At 37.0% G+C, this 27,229-nt stretch overlaps 1 protein-coding gene across 1 annotated transcript in view; it reads left to right on the top strand.

Annotated features, from left to right (window-relative positions):
* The window catches only part of RBM27 (RNA binding motif protein 27), a 39,529-nt gene extending 23,184 nt beyond the window's left edge, over positions 1–16,345 (top strand). The window contains exons 10-21 of the mRNA XM_089531281.1: positions 1,386–1,533; positions 3,330–3,483; positions 4,347–4,607; positions 4,812–4,952; positions 6,367–6,489; positions 6,752–6,826; positions 6,943–7,107; positions 9,274–9,378; positions 9,469–9,660; positions 10,912–10,998; positions 11,617–11,727; positions 13,142–16,345. Coding sequence (XP_089387407.1) covers positions 1,386–1,533; positions 3,330–3,483; positions 4,347–4,607; positions 4,812–4,952; positions 6,367–6,489; positions 6,752–6,826; positions 6,943–7,107; positions 9,274–9,378; positions 9,469–9,660; positions 10,912–10,998; positions 11,617–11,727; positions 13,142–13,228 — 1,649 coding nt within the window. The 3' untranslated portion in view covers positions 13,229–16,345. The remainder of the gene's footprint in view (positions 1–1,385; positions 1,534–3,329; positions 3,484–4,346; positions 4,608–4,811; positions 4,953–6,366; positions 6,490–6,751; positions 6,827–6,942; positions 7,108–9,273; positions 9,379–9,468; positions 9,661–10,911; positions 10,999–11,616; positions 11,728–13,141) is intronic.
* Positions 16,346–27,229: the final 10,884 nt, after the last annotated feature.

Here is a 27,229-nt window from a genome sequence, read left to right on the forward strand (position 1 = left end):
TTGCTTGTATTAAGATCCAGCATACTCATTGCATAATTTTTGGGTTGTGCCAACTTTAATCATAAGTCAGGTGGGTCTTTGAGATGCCAATATTCTTATTAAGGATACAAAGGTTCCTGTATTTCCTGTCAGCAAGACAAGCAAATTGTATATCTTGGATTTGATATCAAAGTAATTGCCCCTGCCCAGCTTGTTGGGGGCAATTAGCTTACACTTTGTAAGCCGGTTAGTACATGGGTAAGCGGTATAGAAATATACTTGCTACTTCTGTCCCCTCTAGAGATTGTCAAAACTGTTCAGCCTATTGACCAGGCCAATAGACCAGAAAATTGCTGATATAAAGCATTATCAGTTAGTTAGGGTAGACACATTGAATCAGTGGGGACTTGCTTAGTGTCAGGACCTGAGTCCTGCAAAGTTCCTGCCATGCTTGTTAATCAGTTAGGTTTTGCCCTTTGCCTATTTTATTTCACATTACTGGATGCTAGGATGTGCTATACTGGTGGTGCTGAGTGGAAAGAAATGGTTATCTATCCTGGGGATGGCTAATGTGCAGTTGTGAAGGGGAGGCTATAAGCTCTGGGAACTGTCAAGGTCAGTTCTGTGGGAGTGCATGATACAGGAGAAAACAGCTGGGCAGTCTGGAAAAGGTAATGTGCTTTGCTATTATGATAAATGGGATTTGAGCATGCAAAAGTATTTGAATTGCTTTGTTTTTTATTATACTGTGTCTCAGTCCTAACAACATTGTTACACTGTGGTTGCTTGGGCAACTGAATAAAGCTTGCTGTTTTACACTAAAGTTTTGGATTTCTGAGCCAAAGTTTGCCAGTACTAGACAATTAGTCATTGACTCAGTGGGCCTATTTTCCTTGAGATTAGCAAATACAATGGTGTAGTAAAATGATGTCTCAGAAAATGGTAAAACCAAGGCTTGCTTTCTGGAATTTATATATTTTTAAAATATTTTCAATCCGTGGATGGTTGAATCTGGATAAGGAATCCATGGATATGAAGGGCCAGCTATATTAATACAGTGTCTCAGGCATTCAGAATTATTAGGCATTTCAGAAAATTTTGGGCTTTCACAGACAGCAGTTCTGAAAGAAGAGCTTGTGAGCAGGTACCTCCAGCCTGAGAGCCTACAATTTCACCCCATTTGTTTCTGGAATTTTCTGTTTGGCCGTTTCAGAAATTTTGAATTTTCAGAATCCTACTCATTAGTTCATCATTTGTATATTTCTCAGGTAAACTTACATATAATAAACAGTATAGATAAGTTTTCTTTTTTAAAAGTTTGTTTTAAATGTTCTCATTGTGATATTTTATAAATATAAAATGTTTCCAGCCTATTCCAAGTGTATAAACTTTTGCTTTCTTCCTAGCTGCTAATATTGTCATCCAGACTGAGCCTCCAGTTGGCATTGCAAGTAACAGCAGCAACATGTCCAGGGTGGTGCTTGAGCCAGACAACAGAAAGCGAATTATAAATACAGTAGAAGGACCATCTCCAAAGAAACCCTGGACTGGAAAGTAAGAACTTTATTTGCTAATAAAGACTTGGCAAACTGAAAATAGCTCACTTCATTATTCAGTATTATTTGCATTTAAAGGAATCTAACAGAATTATCTTATGTTTTTAATAAGGCTATAGAGAATCTTTGGGAAAGGCTAAGATTTTTGCCTATCAAGGTTTCGTATACATTATATTCACCTATACATCTTCAATGACTTCCATTGTCATTCATGTCATGATCTTGTCAATGTAGTTAAGGTTTAACTTTTTTTCTGTCCCCCAGGCTCGGGACAGATTACAATATATCACAAATGGGCAAAACATGGTTCTTAGCCCTTCCCTCAGGCCCATGGAAAACCCAATGTACTTTCCTGGCACCCCAGCTTGATCACTTGTCAGCTAGGGAGCAGAGAATAAATTGCCGGTTCATTGTTATTAGCAATGAGGAAGAAGCTATCTGTATTAGGATCACTGGGGGGAAGGGGTAGCTGAAGCCTTCTTCCTGCCAGTGAGCCTGATGTTATTACCGGCAAAGAAACTAATGTCAGCATTGGGTCAGTGAGGGCTAAGGGGTCAGAGAGTTTAATCTCAACCTTCTGAAATTTACCCTGTCATCCCATTTTATTTCTTGAGCAAGTTTAAACCTCTCAGTCCCAACTGTTGCCCATATCTCTTGGAGACAAGCTAAAAAAATTAGAAAATTAATAATTGGATATGGTTTAATATTTGATCCAAGGGCAGTGTTACTGTGATTTTTTCACTTCTCACTATTGAAATACATCAAACAACATTATGTGGCTGAAGAGTAGCAACGTTTGAATAAACCTATATGTAAGCTATTCAATACTCATGTCTGTAACACTCCTAAAGAACAGTAACAACTATACATCATACATCAGTTTGTAAGTTCTTCAAAGTTTATAAATGTAAAGGTTTTACAAAATGTGAAAAGTTTCATTATAAAATGCCATCTTCAGTAATAATAATAATAATAATACTTTTTATTTATAGACCGCTATTCCGCAATGATCATAGCGGTGTACAGTACAGAAATGCAATACAATCTCTCTCCCTCAAGATGGTGGCTGAAGGGAGGTCTTTTCTTCTTCCAGGCAGACCTGGTGGTGAAGAAGGGAGACTATGCCAAAATCAAAAGGGGAAGGATTAACAGTCAACAATTCTGTTGCACAGCCAATCAGATCTTACTAATAAACTAATTGTCCCTTTCCTTTAGGTTTCAGCTGCTTAGAGAAAAATAGTTTCCTTTATCTTTCTCCTTTGGAGGCTTAATTCAATTGCAAACCCAGAAATCTTTGCTGAGGCTATTGTAACAGCCTGTTTCTTCTCCATAAGAGAAGACTAGGTGTTTCATTATGGCAAACATCAACCAAATGTTGCTTTGTCACAAGAGGTCTCCCTTCATCAAAATTATAATTATATAATTATATATATATATAATTATATTTATTTATTTACTGTATTTATACCCCACTCTTCAGCCAGAAAGGCTCTCAGAGTGGCTTACAAAGGCCTTCAGGCTTACAATCTAAAAAAGACATGACACAAAAGGAGGAGGGAAGGGAAATAAATCCAACAGTTCTTATCTCCCTTTGAGGCCTGGACCTTGGCAGATGGACTGGAAGGAGGGCTCTTATTCTTACTTTAGGCCAGGCCTGATGGAGCTGGCTGGCCTTTCTCTCCCTCTGAGGCAGAATGTTGTCAAATGGCAAAGAAAGAGGGCTCTTCTTCTTACTAATTTTACAAATAATACCCTTAACAGCACATTGTAAACTTTCTCTTTCTTTTCCTGTAGGCAAACTAATAACAGCCAGAATAAACCTGGATTCCTGAAGAAGAACCAATATACAAACACAAAACTGGAAGTTCGTAAAATACCACCAGAACTAAACAATATTACCCAGCTTAATGAACATTTCAGCAGATTTGGAACAATTGTCAACATTCAGGTAAAACATATATTGCTCTCTTCTATTAGATTATGCTACAGTGTTGTACTTTGGAGCAAGACAAGGGCCATTACCAAAACCAGGAAAGAAGCAGATTCTGGCTAAACAAGAATAACTAACCTAACAGTGCAAGTTGTTCAATGGTGGAACATATAGTGGCCTTATAAAAAGGGGGCATATAAACTCAAAACTGGATTCCTGTCTCTGAAGGATCTGTAGTTGTGTTCTCTTTAACAACTAATGTACCATGCCGGTTTATAAAAGATAGCCTGCAAGATTGCCTCCCATTCTTAGGATTCTGTTATTTTAAGGGAGATCCTGAACTCAGTTTCTGCTATGTTTTCTGCTGAATTATTCTGTTACAGAGCAAATATATCTAGCTAAGAGCAGGGTAACCTGTCAGCCTCCAGATGGTATTGGTCTATGACTCTCATCATGTCTCACTATTGGCTATGCTGGCTAGGGCTGCTGGAACGTGTAGTCTGACAACCCCTAATAATTTATTGATTACTGTGGTGATGACTTATCCAAAAATCCTCTGGAATGAATCAGTAACATTTCTGCTGCATTAAAAGGGTTTATCTCCTTAGCAATCTTTGAGGGGGGGGGTAGGGAGGTTGAGGAAGTTAAATGGTTTTTAACTGCCTACTAGGTTAATGCTATCTTCTGGGAAAATTAGGAAAATCAGGCACTGTATGTAAATAGCAATATACTTATGTCTTTGTAAGCTTTAGTGTTTGCACTGTGGACTGCTGGATTAGGAGATAAAGCCTTTGTAAATGATTATGTCTCAGCTCCTGAATTTTCTTACATAATGTTGTTAGATAATGCTGACTTGTGTATTTTACGTGCTTATTCCTTAGGTTGCTTTCAGGAATGACCCTGAAGCTGCTCTAATTCAGTACTTAACAAACGATGAAGCCAGGAAGGCTATTTCGAGCACAGAGGCAGTGTTGAACAATAGGTTTATACGAGTACTGTGGCACCGGGAAAACAGCGAGCAGCAGCCATTGCAACCATCCCAGCAGCAGCAGACACCCCCACCGCTTCATCACCAACTTCACCTGCAACAGCCAATGCCAACACAGGCTCCAGCTATAACCATGCACAGTACTGTGCCAAAGGTACAGTGCACTTATAAAATAAATTGATATTTTTTAAAAAAAATTATCCCACTTTTTGCCACACAATCAAAACGGCGTACAACAGACCCTGAGTGTTTTTCTTTTTCTTAAGCTTTTAAAAGAATATACTAGGTTTATGATGCTTCAAAATAGAAAATATTTCAAATATTCACATTCTTTTCTGTTTTGTATGCATTTGTGCAGGTGACTAAACCGCTGGCATCGGGTGCCTATGTCCTTAACAAGGTTCCAGTTAAACATCGGCTAGGAGGAAGTAGTGGAAATCAGCCAGACTCTCAACATCTGTTGTTCAACCAGTCTGGTGCATCTGCAGAGGATGCTCAGGTGTGTGTGTAAAAGAATGTATACTCTGGGTGGGATGGAGGAGCAATCCATCTATTCTTGGATTATTCCCCATGCCAGCTGACAATGCAGGCATCCAAAGTCCAAAGTTTTTTTCTGTTAAGGCTATTAACTGCATTTTTCCATCTGTGAATCCTAAATACTTAAAACATTTTATACATTAACCATGTAGTTGTTTCCTTGGTTCCCTCATTAATGTGAGGACTTGGTTAACAAGTCATAGCAGCGATTTTGTTGTTGCTAGCTGCCTTTGAGTCAAGCTCACCTCTTGGCAACCGTGTGAATGAGACATATCCAAGCCCACCAATCTATTACCTGTGTCCTGTAGGCTTAGGCCCATGGTCTCCCTTATTGAATCTATACATCTGGCATGCCGTCCTCTCTTTCTACTACCATCTACCTTTCCCTTCTGTTTACCTAATTCAGGGTAGTTAGCATGCTCTTGACCTTCTGGTTCTTCATGCCATGGTTTCATTCCTGTTCCACTATATTATCTGCCCCAGGGTGTGTGAGAGAGAAAACTAATGTGTGAATGTGCATACAAGGATGTAACAGTTCATACTGACAGTAGAACAATATTCAGTCATTTCATTTAAAAAAAAATTTGGAAGCTTTGCTGTCACTTAGCTCACTTCCAATTGCTAACATCCCACCACGTTCCCAAAATCTCTAGAAATGGAGCAACTAAACTGTTCCCAGTACCCTCTCCAGATAAAGAATAGGAGATTCTTTTCTTTCTTAAACTGCTGTGTTTAAGCAGGATTTTTGTGATTTCTGTAGTGACTGCAGGTTGATCAACACTCTTGAGAAAGTCCAGCTCAGTCACAGCAACTGAAGAACCAGAATCACATTTTCCACTCATTTTTAAAGACTGCAATTTGGAACTGCTTCCCAAATGCCAGCAGACTCAGAACACAGGGGTCATTTGCTGCAGCATGATCTTCAATAGCTCAAGAAAAATAATGAGGCACTCCTCATAATCTGTCACTCAAATGAAACGAGCAATCCATTATTGCCAGGGAAACTGTAAAGTACATTTCCTTAAAACTGCAAGAGCATCCATAATTCATGTTATCCCATACATATCCTGTTGAGTATTTAAATGATGCAGTTATGAGACAGATACTTAAATGAAGGGTTAAACATTTTATTTCTTATTTAAAAGATCTAATGATTAGAGAGATTTTGTGTGATTAAGGTTTTTTCTTCCATAATAGTTCTTGCTAGAACTTTTTTCCTAATCACTTTAAAATTTCCTTCAAAACATCATCATTCTTATCCTTGCAATTTTATTCATGTTTTGAAAGGACTATGTCAAAGCAGTTGAACTCAGTTGTTTACAGAGACCTTCAGGGCATAGTAGAGGAGTTGTTATAAGTGATATTGTTATTTTCAGGTATTTCCCACTTCAGCTGGCCACACAAAGATGGTTTACAGTTCCTCCAATATGAAGACCTCTATAAAATCTGGTACAGGGAACAAATCTCACGATGTCCAAGAAGTTCTTAAAAAGAAGCAGGTAACTGCATATTTTTGCACTCTGTTAACTGTGAGCATTGTTAAATGGAATACAATATGTAGCATGTTTTCCTGCTAGTGTTGACTGCCCCATTTATTACATTCTCTACCTACATTCAGCAGGTAGAGAATGCTTTTCTTTAGGCGTTCTTAAGTTGCTCTTCCTTCAGGCTTGGGCTTGATGAGATTTGAATCTGCTTTCCTGACCATAGTCATTTGGCTGTGACATTTAAAACACTACAAACTTTTCTTCCCTTGTTTAGGAGGCAATGAAATTGCAACAAGACATGAGGAAGAAAAAGCAAGAAATGCTAGAGAAACAAATAGAATGTCAAAAGGTTGGTTTTTAAAAATGTAAACATTAAGTTGGGATGTGAGGGATAAATACATAATGTAAGCATTTTAGGTAGATTTTAGGTCTTTTCTGTCTAATGTGGTTATCTTAATTTTATAGATGTTAATATCAAAATTAGAAAAGAATAAAAGCATGAAACCAGAGGAAAGAGCAGAGCTCATGAAGACACTGAAAGAATTAACAGGAAAAATATCTCAGTTGAAAGATGAATTAAAAACCTCATCTGCTGTTTCTGCAACATCAAAGTTAAAGTCCAAAACAGAGGTAAGTGGTCTTGAAACTCAAGCTGGGTTCCCACTTTCCAATCTGCTATTGGTCTACTGGCTGTAGAGCATTAACTCTGTAAATTATTAGACCACCATAGGGGCTACAAATGCTCAGTGGAATGTTCTCTCTAGGAATCTCTAGTTCCTTCAGTGCGACTTTTGGTTAAAGTTGACCGCAGAGTTGTGCTGGAGGACCTAGATATTCCTAGAGATAACATATTAATAAAATTCATGAATAATTAAAGCTGCAAATGTGGAGGGGCGAGTGTAGTCCATTTAGAGGAGGCCTTCTATTTGGGGATTGGGGATTTCAGGTCGCGAGGGTTGACTTCCAGCAACTCCAACTTCAGCGAAATTTTGGTAGTAGTGAAGGTTGATACACTCTGACTTTCAGTGGAATTTAATAACAATGGATCAGTGAGTCTTAAAAACAGTTATGATGGGATACTAAATCATATTTTCCAAGAACCCAAAGTACAAATACTCCCCTCACAAGTATCAAAAAACAGAGAGAAGGGGGAAATAGTTGACAGGGAAGTGCAACATCTCCTACAAATCTCAGGCATAGAGAAGGTACCAGTAAATCAGAGATTCAAAAGAGTGTATTCAATATTCTTTCCGGTACCCAAGCACAACGACTCTTACAAGCCAGTGCTAGATTTTAAAGTACCTGAATGGATTTGTGAAGGGCAAACATTTCAAGATGGAAACTTTAGAAACTATCTTGAAGGATTAACAAGTAAACAAATATATGGCCTTGATCAATTTTCAGGAAGCCCGCTTGCACATTCAAATGAAAAAGGAATGCAGGAAATATCTACAGATTCATTACTGCAAAAGCATTATGAGTTTAGAGCTCTTCCTTTTTGGACTGTCTTCTTCACCCAGAGTATTCACAAAAAGTGCTAGTGGCACTGATAATGAATGTAAAACAGAAGAGTATCCAGTTTTTCCCATAGAGGACATTTTACTGAAGCTGAGGTGCAGGGATAAAGACAAAAAGGATTTAGAGGAGACATTGATGTGTTTACAGGAGCACAGATTTCTAGTAAACGTGGTGAAAAGACAACTGGATCCCACAAAGAATATAACTCATTTGGGAACTCAGATAAATACAAAGTTAGGCTTTGTGTATGTCTACAACAAGTGGAAGCATAATATAATAAAGGAAATAGACAACATTTTGCAACTGTGGCATTAATGCATTCAAGCAGATATCCAAGGTTTGCAAATATCTCCCTGGACAAGGTTTCACACAGGAAAGCTACAGATGCTAATAAAACTGGCAACAATAATGGATCTCGAGGAAAAGCGGTATAAAAATAAACAGTTTATTATTAACCCCATTTTTAGTAACACTCCCAAATTGATAGATATAGCCATGTTAGTCTGGAAAATCACTATGCAAAGGAATATTGCAGCATCTTTGAGACTAACTGAAAGGTAAAAGTTGTTAGCGTGAGCTTCTGAAGACTAAAGTTTATTTTTTCAGATCCACTCCATCAAATGCATCTGAAGAAGTTAGGCCCTTGAGCATCCTCACACACATACACACCATGGGGTGTGCCCCACTGTTTAAGAGCCATTCGTCTAAAGCTGTCGTCCCCAAACTGTGCCCTTTAAGAGATTTTGGACTTCAGCTCCCAGAAGCCCCAGCCATGTTGGTCAGTAGTCTAGGGTTCTGGAAGCTGATGTCCGAAATCCCTTAAAGAGCACAGTTTGAGGAGCACTGGTCTAAAGTATCAGGAAAGAGTTAAGACATGATTAATTTAGTTCTAGAAAAACATTGCCTCTTTGTTTCTGTACTTTTTTCTGATTTTTTTTTAAAAGATTGGAATTTTCAGATGTCTAATAAATCTCCAAATTGCACAAGATGCTCCTTTTACATGCAGTTTCAGTTTGCCTAGTTTATCCCTAGTATCAGCACTGTAAGATTGTTCTGTCAGAGTTGTATCCCTTTTTTATAATATTTGACACTGAATCTCCTATATTTGCAGTTCCAAAACTTCAATTTTTTTCACTGTTTTCCCAGAAACCATCTAAGTGTTATAGTGGTGGAGGACTGAAACAAGAAGAAGCATCTCAACCCTTGTTAGTATAGAGGGAAGTATAATAAAATGTAACTAAATTTCCTTTCTTTCTCTCTCTCACCTTACTTTTAAAGGCACAAAAGGAGCTTTTGGATGCAGAACTAGACTTTCATAAAAGACTGTCTTCAGGGGAGGATACAACAGAATTAAGGAAAAAGTTGACCCAGTTACAAGTGGAGGTGAGTTTTGAATGTTATTTATTGTGAGTGTTGCATATGTTGTATAGCACAATGCCTGTGAAAGGTTAAGTGTTCTTCTTTTGTATTTAGGCTGCCCGTTTAGGTATCTTGCCTGTTGGTCGTGGAAAAGTAATGTCTTCTCAGAGCAGAGGCCGAGGCCGAGGACGTGGAGGAAGAGGGAGAGGTATAGTGAATCACATGGTAGTGGACCACCGTCCCAAAGCTCTGACAATCGGAGGATTTGTGGAAGAGGAGAAAGATGAATTGCTTCAGCATTTTTCAGTAAGTCATCAGTTTGTAATAGAAAAGTTCGTCAAGTTTCTGTTGTACAGTCAAGAATAATATAAAAGTATTCCCTTAAAAGTCCAGCATTGGTTGTTTTTATAGTTAATCTAATTTCCTGCTTAATTGATATGGAATTGTATCATATGTTTCCATGTACTTAATGTATTTTTGGATCAAATTAATGTACTCAGTCAATATCTGTGTGGCATTTCCACTTTGTCATGCCTCTAAAATCTCTGATTTCCGGGACATGTCTTACCCAGACATATCCAGCATTCTCAGATACATTTTAGTACTTTTCAGTGAAACTTTCTTATTATGCTGAGTCCAATTATGCTGTATATTTTCCTGCTTTGAATGCACTCTGTGGTGAGGTTACACTTTGAAGTGAGACCTGATTTAATGCTAGATCTCAACACGAAGCAACTGCCATCGTATCAGCTTTCTTTACCGATAATTGGATAGAGTTAACAGGATTCCTATTAAACTCAACACTTTCTTTTCTCTTATGGATAAGGGTATAACTTGCCACCAAAAAGAGCAAGCTCAAGATAAGTACATGTAAGATTAAGGAAGTTGAACACAAATTGACAAATATATATATATATTTAAAAAGATTATAAAAATACAAGTGCAGTCAATACCATTATTTTAATTTGCAAGAAATAATAATTTATTGGTACATATCATACCTTATGGAGCAATTCTTTTGCAAATCAGATTTATAGACACAGTCTGGAAATATGCTATAAACATTGAAGTAGCTAAAATCATATTAATTATATATTTTTTCATACTTTGACCTGATGTTCAGCAGTAATCCCATTTTATGGAGCATGAAAGATAGTTGCCATGTTTCCTTGTGTGATAGCCAGTTTTCAAATCTTAACAGGAGTGTGATATTTCTGATAAAAGATTTTGAATATATTTTCATAGAAAATATTTTTTTAAAAAAAAACTTGAAACCCATATCATAGATAATGATAATTCACTTTTGCTTTTTACTTCAATGAACCAGTTCCATTCTCAAAGGAAGTTAACTAACACTATGACAGTGTGGCTCATGGTCACCTATTGAGGGTTTTTTGTTGGTGTTGTTGACTGAGCAGGAATTTAAACATGCATCTCCCTCAACTTATTCAGACAGGCTGAACAACTATGCCACATTGTCCCTCAGTGCCTTATGGTGTGACAAGGAGCATGTTAGAGAAGCATGAGTGATCCTTTCTTACATTGTGTGTCTTACAGAAATTTGGAGATATTGAAGGCCTTCAGGAAGAGGATTCTCCTTTAAGTGTTGTTCTGACATTTAAATCCCGCTCTGAAGCTGAAAATGTAAGTTAGGTGATACAAATAGTTGACACTTTAAAGTGAACTACTTGCTGGTTCTCTAACATATATTGCATTAAATTCAAAGATTTACTCTACTATCAGTATATAGTGGGTTTTACATAGTTAACACAAACCATTTTTCCTATTTAATGCTGCTGCTGTTTCTAGGCTGATCATTGGAAGCTAAAATTTTCAGGAAAAAATAGATTAGAGAGTATAAACCAGTCAAGCAGACATGGTCCTTCAACCTACAATTTCTTTGTAGGAAATTAAAGGTTCTTTGCCCTATATTTGGCAATCTGCATCTGGCTAGTGTTCCTTAGCATACACTTTTATGGGCACCTGGTTTTTCATGTTTGTGCACAACAGTATTATTTAATAGTCAAAGCAAAAATAGTATTTGAGTATCCAAATGCATAGTATTATCTTTTGTATTTCATTTTCACTTCTTTAGGCCTTTTTTATAGGGCCATAGGTTCCCCAACTCTTCTATAAGAAGTGATTACACTATAAAATCTCAAGTGCTAGATTTAATGGAGATCTTTGTGGCTTGCCAACAGATGTTATATACCCAAGAATAATCTTAGCATTCCTGTTCCTCTCCCCATTCACCCATTTTAGGCTGCCAACCAAGGGCTAAAGTTCAAAGACAGACGACTTCAGATTTCATGGCATAAACCTAAGGTACCTTCTGTGTCCACAGAAACTGAGGAAGAGGAGACTAAGGAAGAGGTATTAATACCAGAGTTTGAGTATATTGCCCTTCAAAGCTTCTGGAACACCCTCTTCATTTGTACATTATGTGTTGGTGACAGCAATTTTAAAAGCCTCTTTGGACAAACAAACTGTTCGTCATATTCGAAGGGGCTGAGCAGACTGACAGCAAAAACATATCTGATCCGGTTTTCCCCAAAGTGTTTGGAAACCCTGCTGTCCGCCCAGTCAATTCCCAAGGCAGGCTGAACCCCTGTGGGCAGTCCACACTGTGCAGTGTCAAGCTGCATCTCTTGGAGTTTTGTTTCGTTTTGCCTCCCCTCCATACATGTGCACCATTGCACGAACACACCAAAATAAATTCTGAGATCAAAATTACTTTCCTCTCCCTGTCTTGCTCCACCCCATTAGATGTCCTGTGTGACTGGCCACACAGTTGCAGAAGTAATAAACCACCCATACAGTGCATTGATGCACCCAGTGACATATTAGCAAAGCACAGTCATGGAGCCCCTCCCTCTTCAAGCCACCTTTTTTCATTTTTTCACTCCATTTTTTCACTTCCGTTGGACTGTCTGGTTTGTATATATTTTAATTACATCTATTGGATTATTAGCAACCTGCTGTGTTTGTCATTTTGCATAATGAGGTGTGTGACAGGTGGATGGTGCAGTCAGTGGTGCAGCTAGCCGCTCATGCACTTTTATGCTCAAACAAAAAAACTTTATGATAAACAATGGCTCCCGCAATTGTGTCTCACTGGTCCCAGGATGCATGCTCCAGACTGTTTCCATATGCTTGCCTGGGTATTCCCACACTCACACTGCACAGTTTATATGCGGTTGTAATGATGCAAATTTTACCGCATTAAAGCGGAGTATCAGAGCTTCTTTTCACTCCAGCTTTTAGCCCTGGAATGTTGTGGTTTCCACCCGGTTTGGTATGTCTTCTGAACAGGCGGGCTTCAGGTCAGTTTGAAGCCACTTTATTTTGTCAGTGCGGACAATCGCAAAAACAAATTTCTTTCTTTCAGTCTCAAAAGTATTGCAAAATCACTTTGTAACCTGCAGATTGTTTGTATTCTCTTATTTTTGTGACTAAATATTTCTGATCTAAACTTGGTAGAATTACAATTAATTAAAGTAATTTCATAACATGTATCTAGTGATGAAGAGAATTCACAGTCACTTTACAGTGTTCAGTTTTGCCTGCATTTTACATCTAATCCCACTTATCTTTTTTGGTTCCCTTTCCTTTTTTGGTTATGTTTCCTCTGTATAATTTGACTATAGTGTATAGTCTATTTAAGGATCATCTAAGAACAGTTTGAGCCACACTAGAATCATTTATTTAGCTAACTGTTTCTTTGGCAGTTATCCTTGTAATGGTGTCACTTTTCTAACAACAATAATACATTTTGTCTTTTGTTCAGGAGACAGAAACTTCAGATTTATTTTTGCCCGAAGATGACGATGACGATGATGAAGATGAAGATGAATCGCGTTCTTGGAGAAGATGAAACTTGAAATAGAATCATATAGTTTTAGAATTGTTTGAGCTACAGCTTTTAAAATTTTATTTAAAGGAAGTCAATGAGCCAAAAAAACAACACTGTTTTTCTTTTTCTTTTCATATACACAAGAGAGTAAGTGTGTGTTTGATATAGAAGCAGATGAGTCCCCCTGATCAGCCAAAGGCCCAGAGCTTATGCAGAGTTGTAAAGATGGTTATTACCCTCTAAAGATAAAATGTATAAATCTTTCAAGGCTCATATCAGTTCTGTTTTTATAATATGGGTTGTTATTCATCTAACAATTACTTTACAGGCTTTATTTAGTAACGTGGATTCTGAGATTGTAGCTATTTGTGAAATTCATTTGTACATCAGCATTGTCTGAAATTTGATAATTCAAAAGTCCATTTATTAAGTGATCAGAAATAAGTTTCTTTGCTGAAGTAACTTTAACTTCTCAGTCTCTATCAAAAATTTCACATATTATGGTTATTGAAGAATTTTATTTTCCTTCATCTGATCTGAGACGTGATACTTAACAGATTTATAGTGCAAGACTATTAGTCCCTGGCAGCATTGATGGGAACCAGTCCTGTCATAATCTTTTGATTGGTGCAGTTGACCAATCACTGCTGCTGTAAACGCCATGTTTATTTCACAGAAACATATGTGGGCCTCCTGCACATACCTTCTTTAAAATGAACACAGAATAGCACTTCTTGAACAGCCAGCCTTGATGAATGTGTGTTGTTAGTTCAGTCATTAGAATGGAGTCTCTGTCCTCCATGACTAAATTCACTATTTTTAATTTCTTAGGTCAGTGCAGTATTTCAAGTAATTAATGTTCTCTTTGGCCCAGAAGGTCCCAAGTCTAAAATATTTCCAATTTAAAATAATAACTAAAGCAGCGCATGCAGTGGTATTGTGCTTAACTCTACGCAAAATAACTTCATAAAATGACTGTTTAAGTTGAAGAGAGACATGTAAGACACTGGTTTACTTAGATGCCTTTGATCTGCATGTGGTTTGATTTTTTTCAGCTTTTCTTAAGGCAGCAAACAACTGGTGTAGATTGTAGCAGAAACTACATTGTTGTGTTTTAACTTACTATGGCAACAGATCTTCATCTTTTCCTGCTGTTAATCCTAAACACATTATCCTGTAGATCATTTGCTTCATTCTTAGTGCCTCTATATGTACCCCATACTGTAGCATCATGTTATAGAAGGAGGTTTATTATATTATTGTATTCTGATTGTTAAGATCAAATAAGTAAGGAAACATTGCTGTATCACCTCCTGTGATAGAAAAACACTAATGCAAGCAAATAGAAAAATTAAGACATCTTTTATCCGAACATATTGCCACAACTGATACTAGATTCACTCTGTGTATCAGAGGTTCTAAATCTCAACTTGCTACATGAAAAGAAGCGCTCTTTCTATTTCTCCTTTCCTTTTGGGTATAATGGGCATTGTGGTGTCTGAATTCCCAACCACTATCAGTTTAGGTCCCACTCACACTTGGAGAGGGGTGTGATTTTTCAGTGTGTTTTTGCCCATTACATGAAGGCCTTTGTTTTCTAGATGATTGCTACATTCCTGTTAATTTTGAATCTCAGTGAATTCAGTTATAAAAGAAAAAAGAAGCACGAATATTGCACACCCTAACAGGGCAAAGCCTTGCTCTTCTCCCATTGCCTGTAATGTTTGGAATGCTTATGGCTCAGTTATGTGGCCATCACATATATTGACCCATCCACAGAAAAATGCTTGAATCTGGACAGTTTAATCAAATGATAGAGGGAACAAAGGATTTATATATGTGTGTATATATATTGTACAGGGTTTTTCTTAAAGCTGTATAATTTTGTAAATATTTTTGCTTTTTTTGTGTACTAAAACTACCAGCATCTAGATTTCCATAAGAATTCTTGTATTTTTGTATCTGGAAGATTACAGTGGTTGAGTGAAGCTGTAAGAGAGATTTCCACAGCCTTTGGCTTAGTTAGACTGGATGGGATTCCTTTTCATATGGTTTTAAATAACATTTTGTTAGCACACTCTTCAGAACAGGATGAATGTCCTTGCTCAAAGGGTTAGGATTTTTTTTTTCATGGAAAGAGAAGGGAGCCAGCAAGCAGAGGCTTTATTTAATATTTCCCCCCATTTTTTAAAAAATTAAGTTGACTTACATAAATCCTCTAGTGACATCTTAAATGTGATTTCTCAGCTCAGAAGCACAAAACCAAGTTGGTGGCCCTGAACTCATGTAATGAAAGCATACTATTGTGTTACTGAGAATATAAGTAATGGGCAGCATAGTGGTAACTTGTTTAATACAAAGGAGAAGGGGAAACTAGTTCAAAGTGACCTTCATTTTGACAGGACTGTGTATCTCCTGTGTTGTGTGTATTAGAAGTTAGTAGGACACCATTTGTGTTACTAGGTAGATAATTTCTGGTAACACTTTATTTCTAATAGTTGTGAAATTGTCGCTTTCACATTCATAATCCATAACCAACAGAATATTTCATAAATATACATGCCAAGTGACTTCAGAACTGTAAGTTGACCTAAAATAAAATGTTACCACATGTGGAGTATACCTCACTGACCACTTAGCAGTGTGTAATCCCATTGAAATGCAGAAAAATGCTGCAACATAAATGGTCAGTGAATCACTACCCTAAAGCTTTACAAATGCAAATGCTACTAGTATATAAACTGTCAGTTTAACTGTGGTGTAAAATCTTTTTTTGTTTTGTTTTTTAATCCTTGAGCATAAAAACACACAGCATCTAAAAACTGATTTGAAAAATGTATGCCCACGTAACAGTGGAGATGCTTCAACAGTTTTTAGCAAAATCATGTGAAAAGGAATATTAAATTCCTCTCAGTGTATAGTAAACTTGTATTATAGTTTTTACAAGATTGTGAACTTGTGTAATAGTATATTAGGAGATATTGTTGGATTTCTAACTGTTTATACATTTAAATTCATACATGTAATGTTTGTTTTATTGATTACACTCTGAATTTCTAAGATGCATGTTGACTTTTTGCAATAAAGAGACAATATGGAATGGTTTAAAATTATAAGCAAAAAAAAAAAAGAGTACAAAACAATTTGAACTGAAATTTGGAAAGAATAGCCATTCCAAAAAAACTATAATCATAAAAAGAGATGTATTGCTTGGTTTCTTCTTGGGTGTGTACTTGTGAATACTGGTGCTGCAATGTGTGTAATTTCCGAAAAGTATGCGTAGAAGCTATTGCGGATTGAGTCTCCTTTATCCAAAATCCTTGGGGCCACAAATATGGTTTGTTTTTTTTAAAATTTAGAATATATGTATATACATAATAAGATATGTAGGTGGTAAGACCCAAGTCTAAATTCATTTATGTTTTGTGTACGTCTTATACACATAGCTTGAAGGTAGTTGTATACACAGTATTTTTAATAATACAGTGGGCCCTTTGTATTCTCTGGGGCTTAGTTCCAGGAGCCCCTATAGATACCAAAATCCATGGCTGCTCAAGTCCCATTAAATATAATGGCATAGTAAATAGTGTCCCTTATATAAAAGGGCAAAATCAAGGTTTGCCTATAGGAATTTATATATTAGTATTTTTGACCTATGGATGCTTGAAATTGTGCATTAAAAACCTGTGGATAAGGAGGGATGACTATATTGTACATGAAACAACATTGTGTTGACTGAACTATCAGAAAGCAAAGGTGTCACTATCTCAGCCACCAATGTGGGCAGTTTTGGATTTTGGAGGATTTTGGATAAGGGAGACCAAGCTTGTAGTAGCTACTTACTAGTTACTTAGTGATACTATACGCTCAAGGACAGTTACATTGAAAACGCTAACACTGTCCTTTCCTAAACAGCAAATAGCTGTGGGGAAGGGGAGAGAGAATAAGAAGCTGAATCTTTTGAGAAGGAGAGCCAGTGTGGTGTAGTGGTTTGAGTGTTGCTGTGACTGGAGACCAAGGTTCAAATCCCTGCTTGGCCATGGAGGCCCACTGGATAACTGTGGGTAAGTCGCACTCCCTCAGCCCCATAAAATGTATGATAGGGGTGCCATAAATCAGAAACGACTTGAAAGTAATGAAAGAATATTGTTCATAAACTGACATAACATTTTAGAAAAAAAGAAACTCACTGATTTCTGACTGGATCATCTGCAGCTCTAACCATATGTCTCAGCATATTTTCTGAAACAGACTAAAGAACATTGTAGGGACTTTCTTCATTCCAACTGCTTTCTGAGTGCCAGCCCTCTAGAATGGAACTGTTCATGGAAAGTCAGGAAAGTACATAGAACTCTGCATGCTGCAGAATTTAGCAATACTGAAAATGCAGCTTAGGCTTGCTGATTCTCGAATAGAGAGTCTGTAACCAGTTGTGAGGTGCTATGCTAGGACAAACCTTTTATTTAACAGCAATGCAAACTAAAATTGGGATTGTCTCTTGCAGGATTTGTACATTCTGCGCCCAGGAGACAATTAGTCAAGGTCCTGTTTGGATGATGGTTGCAGGGAGGGCGATGCAAAATAGTAATACAGTGGTTTCTGTAACAATACTTCAGATCGAAGAAGCATATTTCAGTGCTTTCCCTTTACCTTATTGGGTTAGGATGGTTGCATTGTGAAAAAAATGAAAGGTTAATACAGGTTCAAGAACTCTTGGTTAACCTGCCTTCTGATGGCTGTAAGATACAAAAATATAGTAATACATGAATAAACCTGCCAGGATGTGTTCCACAAGTGTGAATGCTTCAGAAGTTGGGCTAGTAATGATCCATTTGGACTTGTCAGACCTGTATGCTCTATTAGGATTAAATGTATTATTTTTACTTTTACATGGGGGTGGAGGGGAAGATATTTTTGACTACTGAGGATTCAGGTACTGTAGAACCTTCCAGCTTTGTATGGTGTTGGAGCTAAGCTGAAGAAGCAGAAACTACGTAATGTACATGTTGTTTGGCTGTAGTTTCAGTTTATGGATGAGGAGAGAGTTTCTTCATACCTATTCATTTTATTTCTATACACATCAAATTAATACTTCCTGAAGAAGATTCATGATTATCCCACCCACTGAATATGCCTCCTTTGAATGTGAAGGATGACATTTCTCCCACGTGCATGGATTAGTATTGTAGTCTAGGCAGAAACTTAAGAGAACTGTTGCTTGTTTTAACTGAGGTCTGGTGGGCCACTTACGTTCCACAGATTACATCCCCACTTGAGATCCTCAAACAATAGAAAGTACTTACCCGTCTGCACACATTTATGTGTTCTCCATTAAAGTGTTCTTTTTAAAAGACTTCCATGACTGAAAAACAACTTTAGTTTTCTGTTTGACATGGCACATCTGATTACAATTTCACATCTTTTTAATTATTGCAACTGCTGGGTTGTTTTTTTAATATTGGTGCCACAAATTTTTATTCAGAGTGAAGAGTACAAGCATGAAAGCATAAAGGCACAGGGCACTATTCTAGGCAGAACTGTTACTATTTTATTTTTATTTGTAACATCCAAGAAATTAGGCTAATAGCAGGGAACCTCAGGCCCTGGGGCCAAATCCAGCCCACTGGGATTCCCCAGTTGACCATGTCCCCTTCCCAATGATACAATCATTTTGTAGTTTCCCAGCTTTTGTCACAATTTATCACCATTCAGAAAAAAATCAAGTTCCCAATCCCCTAGTTACTGGAAGGAAGAGCTTTTATGTATGTTGTTGGGTTTGCTCCCACCCTTTTCACCTACCCCTTATTGGAATGCAGTCCCCCAAGAATGTGTCCAAAATCAAATTCAAGACTCAGACTGAAAAAGGTTACTCACTCAAATAAGCCAGTTTGGGCAGGGACTTATTAACAATGGCAGCATCCAACCCAGCTGGCTAAAAGGACAGTTTGGGGAGAAATCTGTAGAGCAGAGATCAGAACTGGTCAGTGATAAGCCATCGCTACTCCCTGGAGGACGGGGGCGGTTGTGACTCAACGCCTAAGTGGATTTTTGCTTCCCAAAGTCCCCAAGAAGCCACTCACACATGGTTTCTCAGTTGTCTCAATACTTGCCCTGATCTGTTCCTGAATCTTTCAGATCAGAATTCAGTTTTGAACCCCAATTAGTCATCTGAACACCAGGGAGTGATTCCTGCCTATTTCAACCATCCACTTGAGGATTGATAGGTGGGTGGATTGGGGCTTGGATAAAATGTTCTCAGGTGACGATAAACGGACCCATTTCCATTTTTAAAGCAAGGAAGAAAAGGGAATTATGGCATTTTTTTCACCCAGATTTGCTCCCTGCTTGTCCCTTTCCTACAGCAGACTCTAGAAAGGGACAGCCAACCCAGGCTGTTGTGGCACATCCGGCAAAAACATAGCCATGCATGTTTCCATTCTGATTTTTCTGTCCTGACCTTTCTGGCATGCCACTATTCCCAACTTCCACAACATACATACACATTTTCAGAGGACAATCAAGTCCTTCATAGCAGAAGCAAAATTTATTCAGTTGTAAACTCTTACCTGGGCTTTGTCCAAACATTGCGTGCTGCAGGTCTTGCAAACCAGTGGGTGGAATGAGAATATTTTAACGTTTATCCCTCCAGTTTCCCAAATGTACTGTCAGCCTTCCATATCCATCTTATTAAAAATAATAATAATTGTAAGCTGCTGTGAGAGCCTTTAGGGCTGAAGGGCGGGGTATAAATACCGTAAATAAAAAAATATCCACAGATTCTTTATTCAAGTACCCACCGGTTGACAATATTTTAAGAATACATAAATTCCCCAAAGCAAGCCTTGATTTGCCATTTTATATAAAAGACACCATTTTGCTATGCCATTGTATTTAATAGGACTTGAGCATCTGTGGATTTGGTATCCATGGTGGATCCTGGAACCAAATCCCAGAAGATACCAAAAGTCCACTTTACATACAAATCAAACTCTGGCCATTTATTTTGGTAAGTAGGCACTTTTGGTGTGCAGCTTGAATTACTGATCACTTGTGGCCCTCATAACATATTTCTTTGTGGTTATTAAATCAGCTTCTATGTATTACAATTGTTTGTTACAGGAATGAGGAAATGTGTGATCCTCCAGACAACACTGGATTGCAGTTCCAATCAACTCTCACTATATGGGCTAGGGATGGTGGCACTTAAACATCGGGGGGGGGGGAGGGAGGTTGCATATTCCTCACACCAGTTTGTGTGTGTGTGTGTGTGTGCGCGCGCGCCTTCAAGTCACCTGTCCAGTTTACAACTGTGTGTGTGTTTATATGTTCATTCCATAATTCCCCTATAGAAGAATGTATGTGACTATACGCATGCCCACTTAGAATGCAAGACTCATTGCATTCAGATAGCTTTACATCTGAATAAAGCACAAAGGATTGCACTGCATGACTTCAAATACTTGGATTTTATGAAAAATAAAGTCATATATGAGACTTCTATGACATTTTAATATTTCTATATACCATCCATTACATGATGCCCATAGGTTCCTTTCAGCACATATATGTGAAGTTTTGTTTTCTGGACTCTCACTTTGATTTTTGTCCATCCAGCCATTTCACTGATTAGTGACCAGTTTGGAAAACAGACCTGAATATTAGTTTCAAAATTCTGGATGTTTGTAGCCTGCAGTTTGTTTTGCTGGAAACTATTTGATAAACTTTGCTAAAACTGAAAGGAAATTGCTTTGCAGTTACCATATTTACCCTGTGGAGGGCATGGTTTTCCATGCTAGTATCCATCTAGCAGGAGGCCACTATTAGAATGTGAGTTCAAAGTTCCTACCTTAAAGAGAGAATCCTCTCTGATATTCTAAATCAACTAAACATCTTAAAACAACCATCATTTCATACAAACATCTTGATAAAGCATAATGTTATCAATCAACGTCTATATTAAATATTCATATACAATGAATATATTATATTAAATGTTTGAATTCAAAGTAATATTAAATGAAACAATACAAAAAAGACAGCAGAATATGAAGTCTGCTACAAAACTTTAAAAGCATCAATTAAAAGTGTGTTCCTAAGAAAGGTTCGTAGCTGAAGACGAAATCATCCATATCACAGCGTTTCTTATCTTTCTGTATGGTTGTGAAAACTGGACAGTGAAGAAGGCTGAAAGGACTTTGGTCATATCATGAGATGACAGGATTCACTAGAGAATACTATCATGCTTGGTAAGATAGAAGGTAGGATAAGAGAAAGAACACATTACAGATAGACTGACTTGATCAAGGAAGCCACAGCCCCAAGTGTGCAAGATATGAGCAGAAAAGTTGATGACTAGAGCTCCTGAAAGTCTCTCTTTCATAGGACTGACATTAAGTTGAAGTTGATTTTATGTTAACATCAAGAAGAAAATTTCACCACACAAGGAATTACAAACCCCTTCTGCAGCAGCTGTTCTGTTGCCAAAAGACTACTTGAACAAAACAGTCCTTACCTGTGGGCAGAAAGACATCAGGGAAGGTATTGTCCTAGCCTCCCTCAGAAGAAAATTTCAACTTTAGGCCAAGTGTGATGCCAAGTTAGTTCCCAATTTGTATTTTCCTTGCAAAAGATACCATTTCAAGACGTTCTCAGTGTGTTTACAAAAGACATCAAACCCTATCCACACTTGCACATGAATGTTCATGTATGTATGTATTGTTAAAAATGGCCCCAGTTGGAGGACATAGAGAAACAAAACACCAGGGTGGCATGCATTGTGAAGGTCTTGTAGAGGAAATGTTTTTTAAGGGCAAGGTGAATGCTGATTCTGATTCAACTGGACCATCCCATCCCATGCAACAGGGTGGAGCAACTCACTTCATGTGCCACAGGTGTCACAGGTGAAGGTGGAAACTGCATGGAGCAGGACTACTCAAAATGATAGTTTTGGGATTATCCAATGCAAAGAACAATACAAGAACTCTGCTGGATCTAATTGAATATTATCATGTTCACGACAAAAGACAAATACAGTATTATTATTATTATTATTATTATTATTATTATTATTATTATTAACCTTTATTTATAAAGCACTGTAAATTTACACAGCGCTGTACATACAATCTTTTTAATTAGACGGTTCCCTGCCCTCAGGCTTACAATCTAAAAAGACACAACACAAAAGGAGAAGGGAATGGTGGTGGTTATGGTATTTGTAGATGCCAAGAAGGCCTTTGACAATGTGAGATGGGACTTTATGTTTCAATGTTTGAAGTCAACCTGAATGAATGGAAACTTTCTCAAAGGCCTTCAACAGATATACCAAAACCAGTCTGCTCAGTTGATAATAAATGGCAAACTGTCTACGGAATTCAAACAAAATGAAGGGACAAGACAGGGAGAAATAAATGTCTTATTTCTCCATTATTAATTATCATCACACTGAAAATCTTAAACAGCAGACTTAAAGAAAATAACAAGATTAAAGGCACAAGAATTAAAGGGCATGAATTTAAAATAAAGGCTTTCGTTGATGACCTAGCAATAATATTGGAAGACTCCATAAACAACATGGAAGAACTCCTTCAAGAAATCCAAACAGTTGGTGAATATTCTGATTTCAAAATAAAGAAAAAAAAACCCAGATTCTAACGAAAAGAAAAATGGGAAAAATCATGGTATAATACAAATAAATTTACACAAGCTCAAAACTTGAAAGAAAACTACTTCAAAAAGTTTTATATGTGGCACTTGACACCTGTAAGAATGGCAAAGATATACAAAAATGTTAACAAAAAATGCTGGAAATGTGAATGTAAAGATGGCACCTATTTCCATTCATGGTGGCAGTGTAAAAGAGCAAAGACATTCTGGAAAGATATACATTCAACGATCAGTGAAATAATACCAACACAATTCCCAATGAAACCAGAAATGTATTTATTAAATATTACATCAGTATTAGATAGATTTATAGAAAATAAATATTTAAGGTTGATTCTTTATACGGTAACAGCGGCAAGAATAATTTATGCCCAAAAGGGAAGTCACAGATAGTGCCCACGACAGAGGAATGGATACAGAAATTACTAGAATTAAGAGAAGTAGATAGAGTATCAAGAAAAATAAAGGAAGAAGATAGTACAAATACAAAGGACAACTGGGATATTGTATGGAAATACTGGGGAAGAAAATTACTAGAAAAACAAGTAGAGTAAGATTAAGCAGTATTAAACCAAAGTGGACAGAGTAAACCAAAATAGAGAAAAATAAAGGGGGGGGGGGAGGGAAAAATAACAATATATATGATCACAAGAAAACGTAATATCTACACGATAGCAGAAAACAAACAAGAGTAGCCCATACAGGTGGAGAGAGATGCTCTATATATTTACGTTTCTCCAGAGCTAAGCTAGGTTATCTAGGAGATATATTTTGAAAAACAGGAATTGTATAATTTAGAATGTAAATGTCATATTTTATTGTCAATAAAGAGATTTTTTAAAAAAAGAAAGAAAAATTAAAAGAAATATCTGGATGCTGTATAGCAAAGAAAATAAGATATCTTGGAATATGGTTAACAAACAAAAATGCTGATTTGTATGATAACAACCACAAACAAATTTGGAAAGACATTCAGATGGATCTCCAATGCTGGAGTAAAAAAATATCCCTTTTAGAGAGAATTGCAGTTATAAAGAGGTACATGTTGCCTCAGCTACTTTTTTATTTTTGAACTTACCAATAATCGCCAAGAATAGAACGTTTCTGGACTGGGACAAAGAACTGAGACAAATTGTATGGAAAGGAGGGAGGCCTAGACTAAAATGGAAAATCCTACAAGATGGGGAATTTAGGAGAAGTTGTGCACTTCCCAACCTAAAACTGTATCAACAAGCTGCATCCCTCATATGTATACAGGAATGATTTGTGATTGTCATCTGGCTGTCTGATAATGTTTGATGTGATTTGCTTTTATATCTGATGTTTTTTAACTTGTTTTTTCTTTCCTATATTGTAATTTTATCTATTCCTCTATCCAATTGTTATTACTTTTAGAGTGTACGACTCGGGCAGGCTTTTATATATTCCTTAATTTTACTGACTTTGTGCAGCGCTGTGTATAATTACAGCGCTTTAGAAATAAAGTTTAATAATAATAATAATAATAATGATTAAAATTGGATGATCAAAAATTATTAGACCTAGAAGGAACCCAGTTGAGATTTGGTTAGCATGCATACCTTTGATATAACAAATGCTTTGTCAGTAAATATTTCAACAGCCATAACATCAGAAATACACTTATTAATATATGGAAAAATATTAAAGTCAATTATTATGGAAAGATACCAACTTGGATTTCTATGGTAGCTGGAGAAGACAAGGTTGGATAAAATACAAAGATCTGATAACAAAAGATGCTCAAGGAAATCTTCTATTATGACAAAGATCAGATTTAGAAAAATATGAAAGATTGAAATTGGACTGGTTTAATTATTTTCAAATGGAAAAGAGATTTAAGGAGGATCTAACCAAAGAAGGATTTGAAATGACCTCCAATCAAATTGACAAAATGCTATGGACTGGAGACAAAGGGAAAATATCCACATTGTATTTCTTGTTCTTAGAAAGAGATACCGAGCAGGAGCTGATTAAAAATTCTGTGATTAAATGGGCCAAGGATGTGGGACATAACATCCCCCTTGAAAGGTGGGGATCTGCATGGCATAAAACACAACTCTTTTCCACCTCGCAAGACCTTAAAGAAAATTTCATCAAAATATCCAGTCGATGGTATTATAGTTTTTTGTGTGTTTTTCAGGCTATGTGGCCATGTTCTAGAAGAGTTTCTTCCTGATGTTTCGCCAGCATCTGTGGCTGGCATCTTCAGAGAATGGTATTATACTCCGGTTAGATTAAATAAAATCCATAAAACAGGAAAGGAAAGATGTTGGAAATGCCATAAAGAAGCTGGTATGCTGTTTTATATGTGGTGGTCATGTCCACACATCCAAAAATTCTGGTCTAAAATTCATATAGTAATACAAACTAAACTAAATATTCAATACCAATTTTCTCCAGAGTTATACTTATTAAATATGACGTCGAGACTAAAAAAAGAAGACGAAAGATTTCTCCGGAGAATCATGATTTATTTAGTCATGGCTGTGAGGTTAGCTATAGTAAAAAATTGGAAACTTGAAGAAGTACCCAAAATAGAAGATGGAAACTGAAAGTCATGGACATAAGAGAATTTGATATACTGACAATTTTGATTAATAACAGATCTACAAACAAAGTAGAAAAAGAATGGCTTCCTTTGGAGAACTTTGATTAGATGTAAAGTAAATTCAATTTGGATGCAAACAAATTAAGTTATAAAGTCAAATTGTAATGACTATGTTAAAGTATACTTTATAAATCTGCAGTTTTCTGTATATAGATTTAGGTTTCTTTTCTACCATATTTGAGTTTGTGCAATGTAAAAATATAAAACAATAAGAAAAAAATTGATAGCCTTTGTGATGACAGGCAGCATTTGGACACTGCAGTAAAACATCTTTCGTTGGCACTGTGTGGTTGCTAACTCTCTGGGCCTGTCTCTGAAAATCTTCTTCCCTCAAGCACAACACCTAAATGTGCTGGAAAGAAGGCCTGAAAAAGAAAAGATATAGTGTCAGATGGTTTGGTGCACTACTGAACCATTTTCCCTATATTAACTGTGCCACCTCTATGCCTATAATATGCCTGTATACCTGTAACATGGGAGCAATAATACTAACTTAAGCTGATAGCACACTGTTACAGAGAATAAGATACTTAGCTAAAGGACTATGTGGGAAAAGCTATAAATGTATCACCAGTACCTCCATCTCCTTGTTTGCTTGAATCCTTCTTTCCAAACCAGTGTGCCTACACATCCTAGGCTGTTTTTTCCAGCAGACCACTGACTACTTCATCTACATCTGTCAAGCTGAACTTCATCCATCTTCATTTGCAAGCAGAATCTAACCTCTAGTCTCTTGGGAAGTGGGTGAAGCCCAAGATAAATTCCTTTTTTATTTGAAACCATACAGAAAAGTATTTGTGTTAATCTGCAGATAAAACACATTTAAAAGCAATATTTCTTGTGACCCTGGCAATGTTCACCCATGAAATGTGATGCACCTCATAATGTTTGGGTGTTTTTATTTCATTTTTAATATAAACTTCAATGCACCTTTGCAGTAGCAAGACAGATTATGATGATCTTTCAGTTTTTTTAGCCATTGCCTATGCAAGTTTACGTTATTTCTTCACCTGGTCTTTTCTTTTAACCATACTATACAACAAAAATTCATGCATTCATTTCAATTATTGAGGATTTCAATTTTGGTTGGTAATGTTAGGGTGGCTGAAAAAAGGCTGATGTATTAAATTCAATTGCACTACCTTGACAGAGTCTGCATAAAAATGATTTTCTTCCTAATGATGTTTGTGTTCTCTTAGCACTAGTAGGTGCATCCCTGTACTAGTTATAGGGATTGAAAGTAGCATTTTATAAATAACAGGAAACTTGTAGCTAATTCCTTTTTTAAAACTAAGAAATAACTAAATTACATCATAGTTCAGTCTATTTATAATGTAACTGTTTTAGTTTTTAATAGTTTAAAAAGGCTGGCCTCACTATTTATGTCTGTTTCCCACTACTGGGTAGCATTATGAAGAGTTTTTTTTTGGGGGGGGGGGGGATAACTTGGGTGCATTCCAGACTGCCCAAAAGTATGTGCTTGGCACGTACTAGGGTTAGGAAGGGGCGTCCTTTCCGGACGCCCCTAACCCTAGTATGCGCCGAGCACATACAAAATGGCAGTGCCCATTCTACATGGGCGCCATCATCTTGACATAGCGAACGCCAATGGCGCTTTGCGGTGTCATAATGGCGACGCAAAAAGAAGCCGCTTTTTGCGGCTTCTTTTTGCTGCTCGGAGAAGTCGCATGGTTTGTCCACTGCAGCTCCTTCACGCAGCAAACACC

The sequence above is a fragment of the Sceloporus occidentalis genome, unplaced genomic scaffold (genome assembly GCF_023333645.1).
Source record: "Sceloporus occidentalis isolate IW3139 unplaced genomic scaffold, rSceOcc1.0.p SCAF_1, whole genome shotgun sequence".
NCBI classification, from domain to species: Eukaryota; Metazoa; Chordata; class Lepidosauria; order Squamata; family Phrynosomatidae; genus Sceloporus; species Sceloporus occidentalis.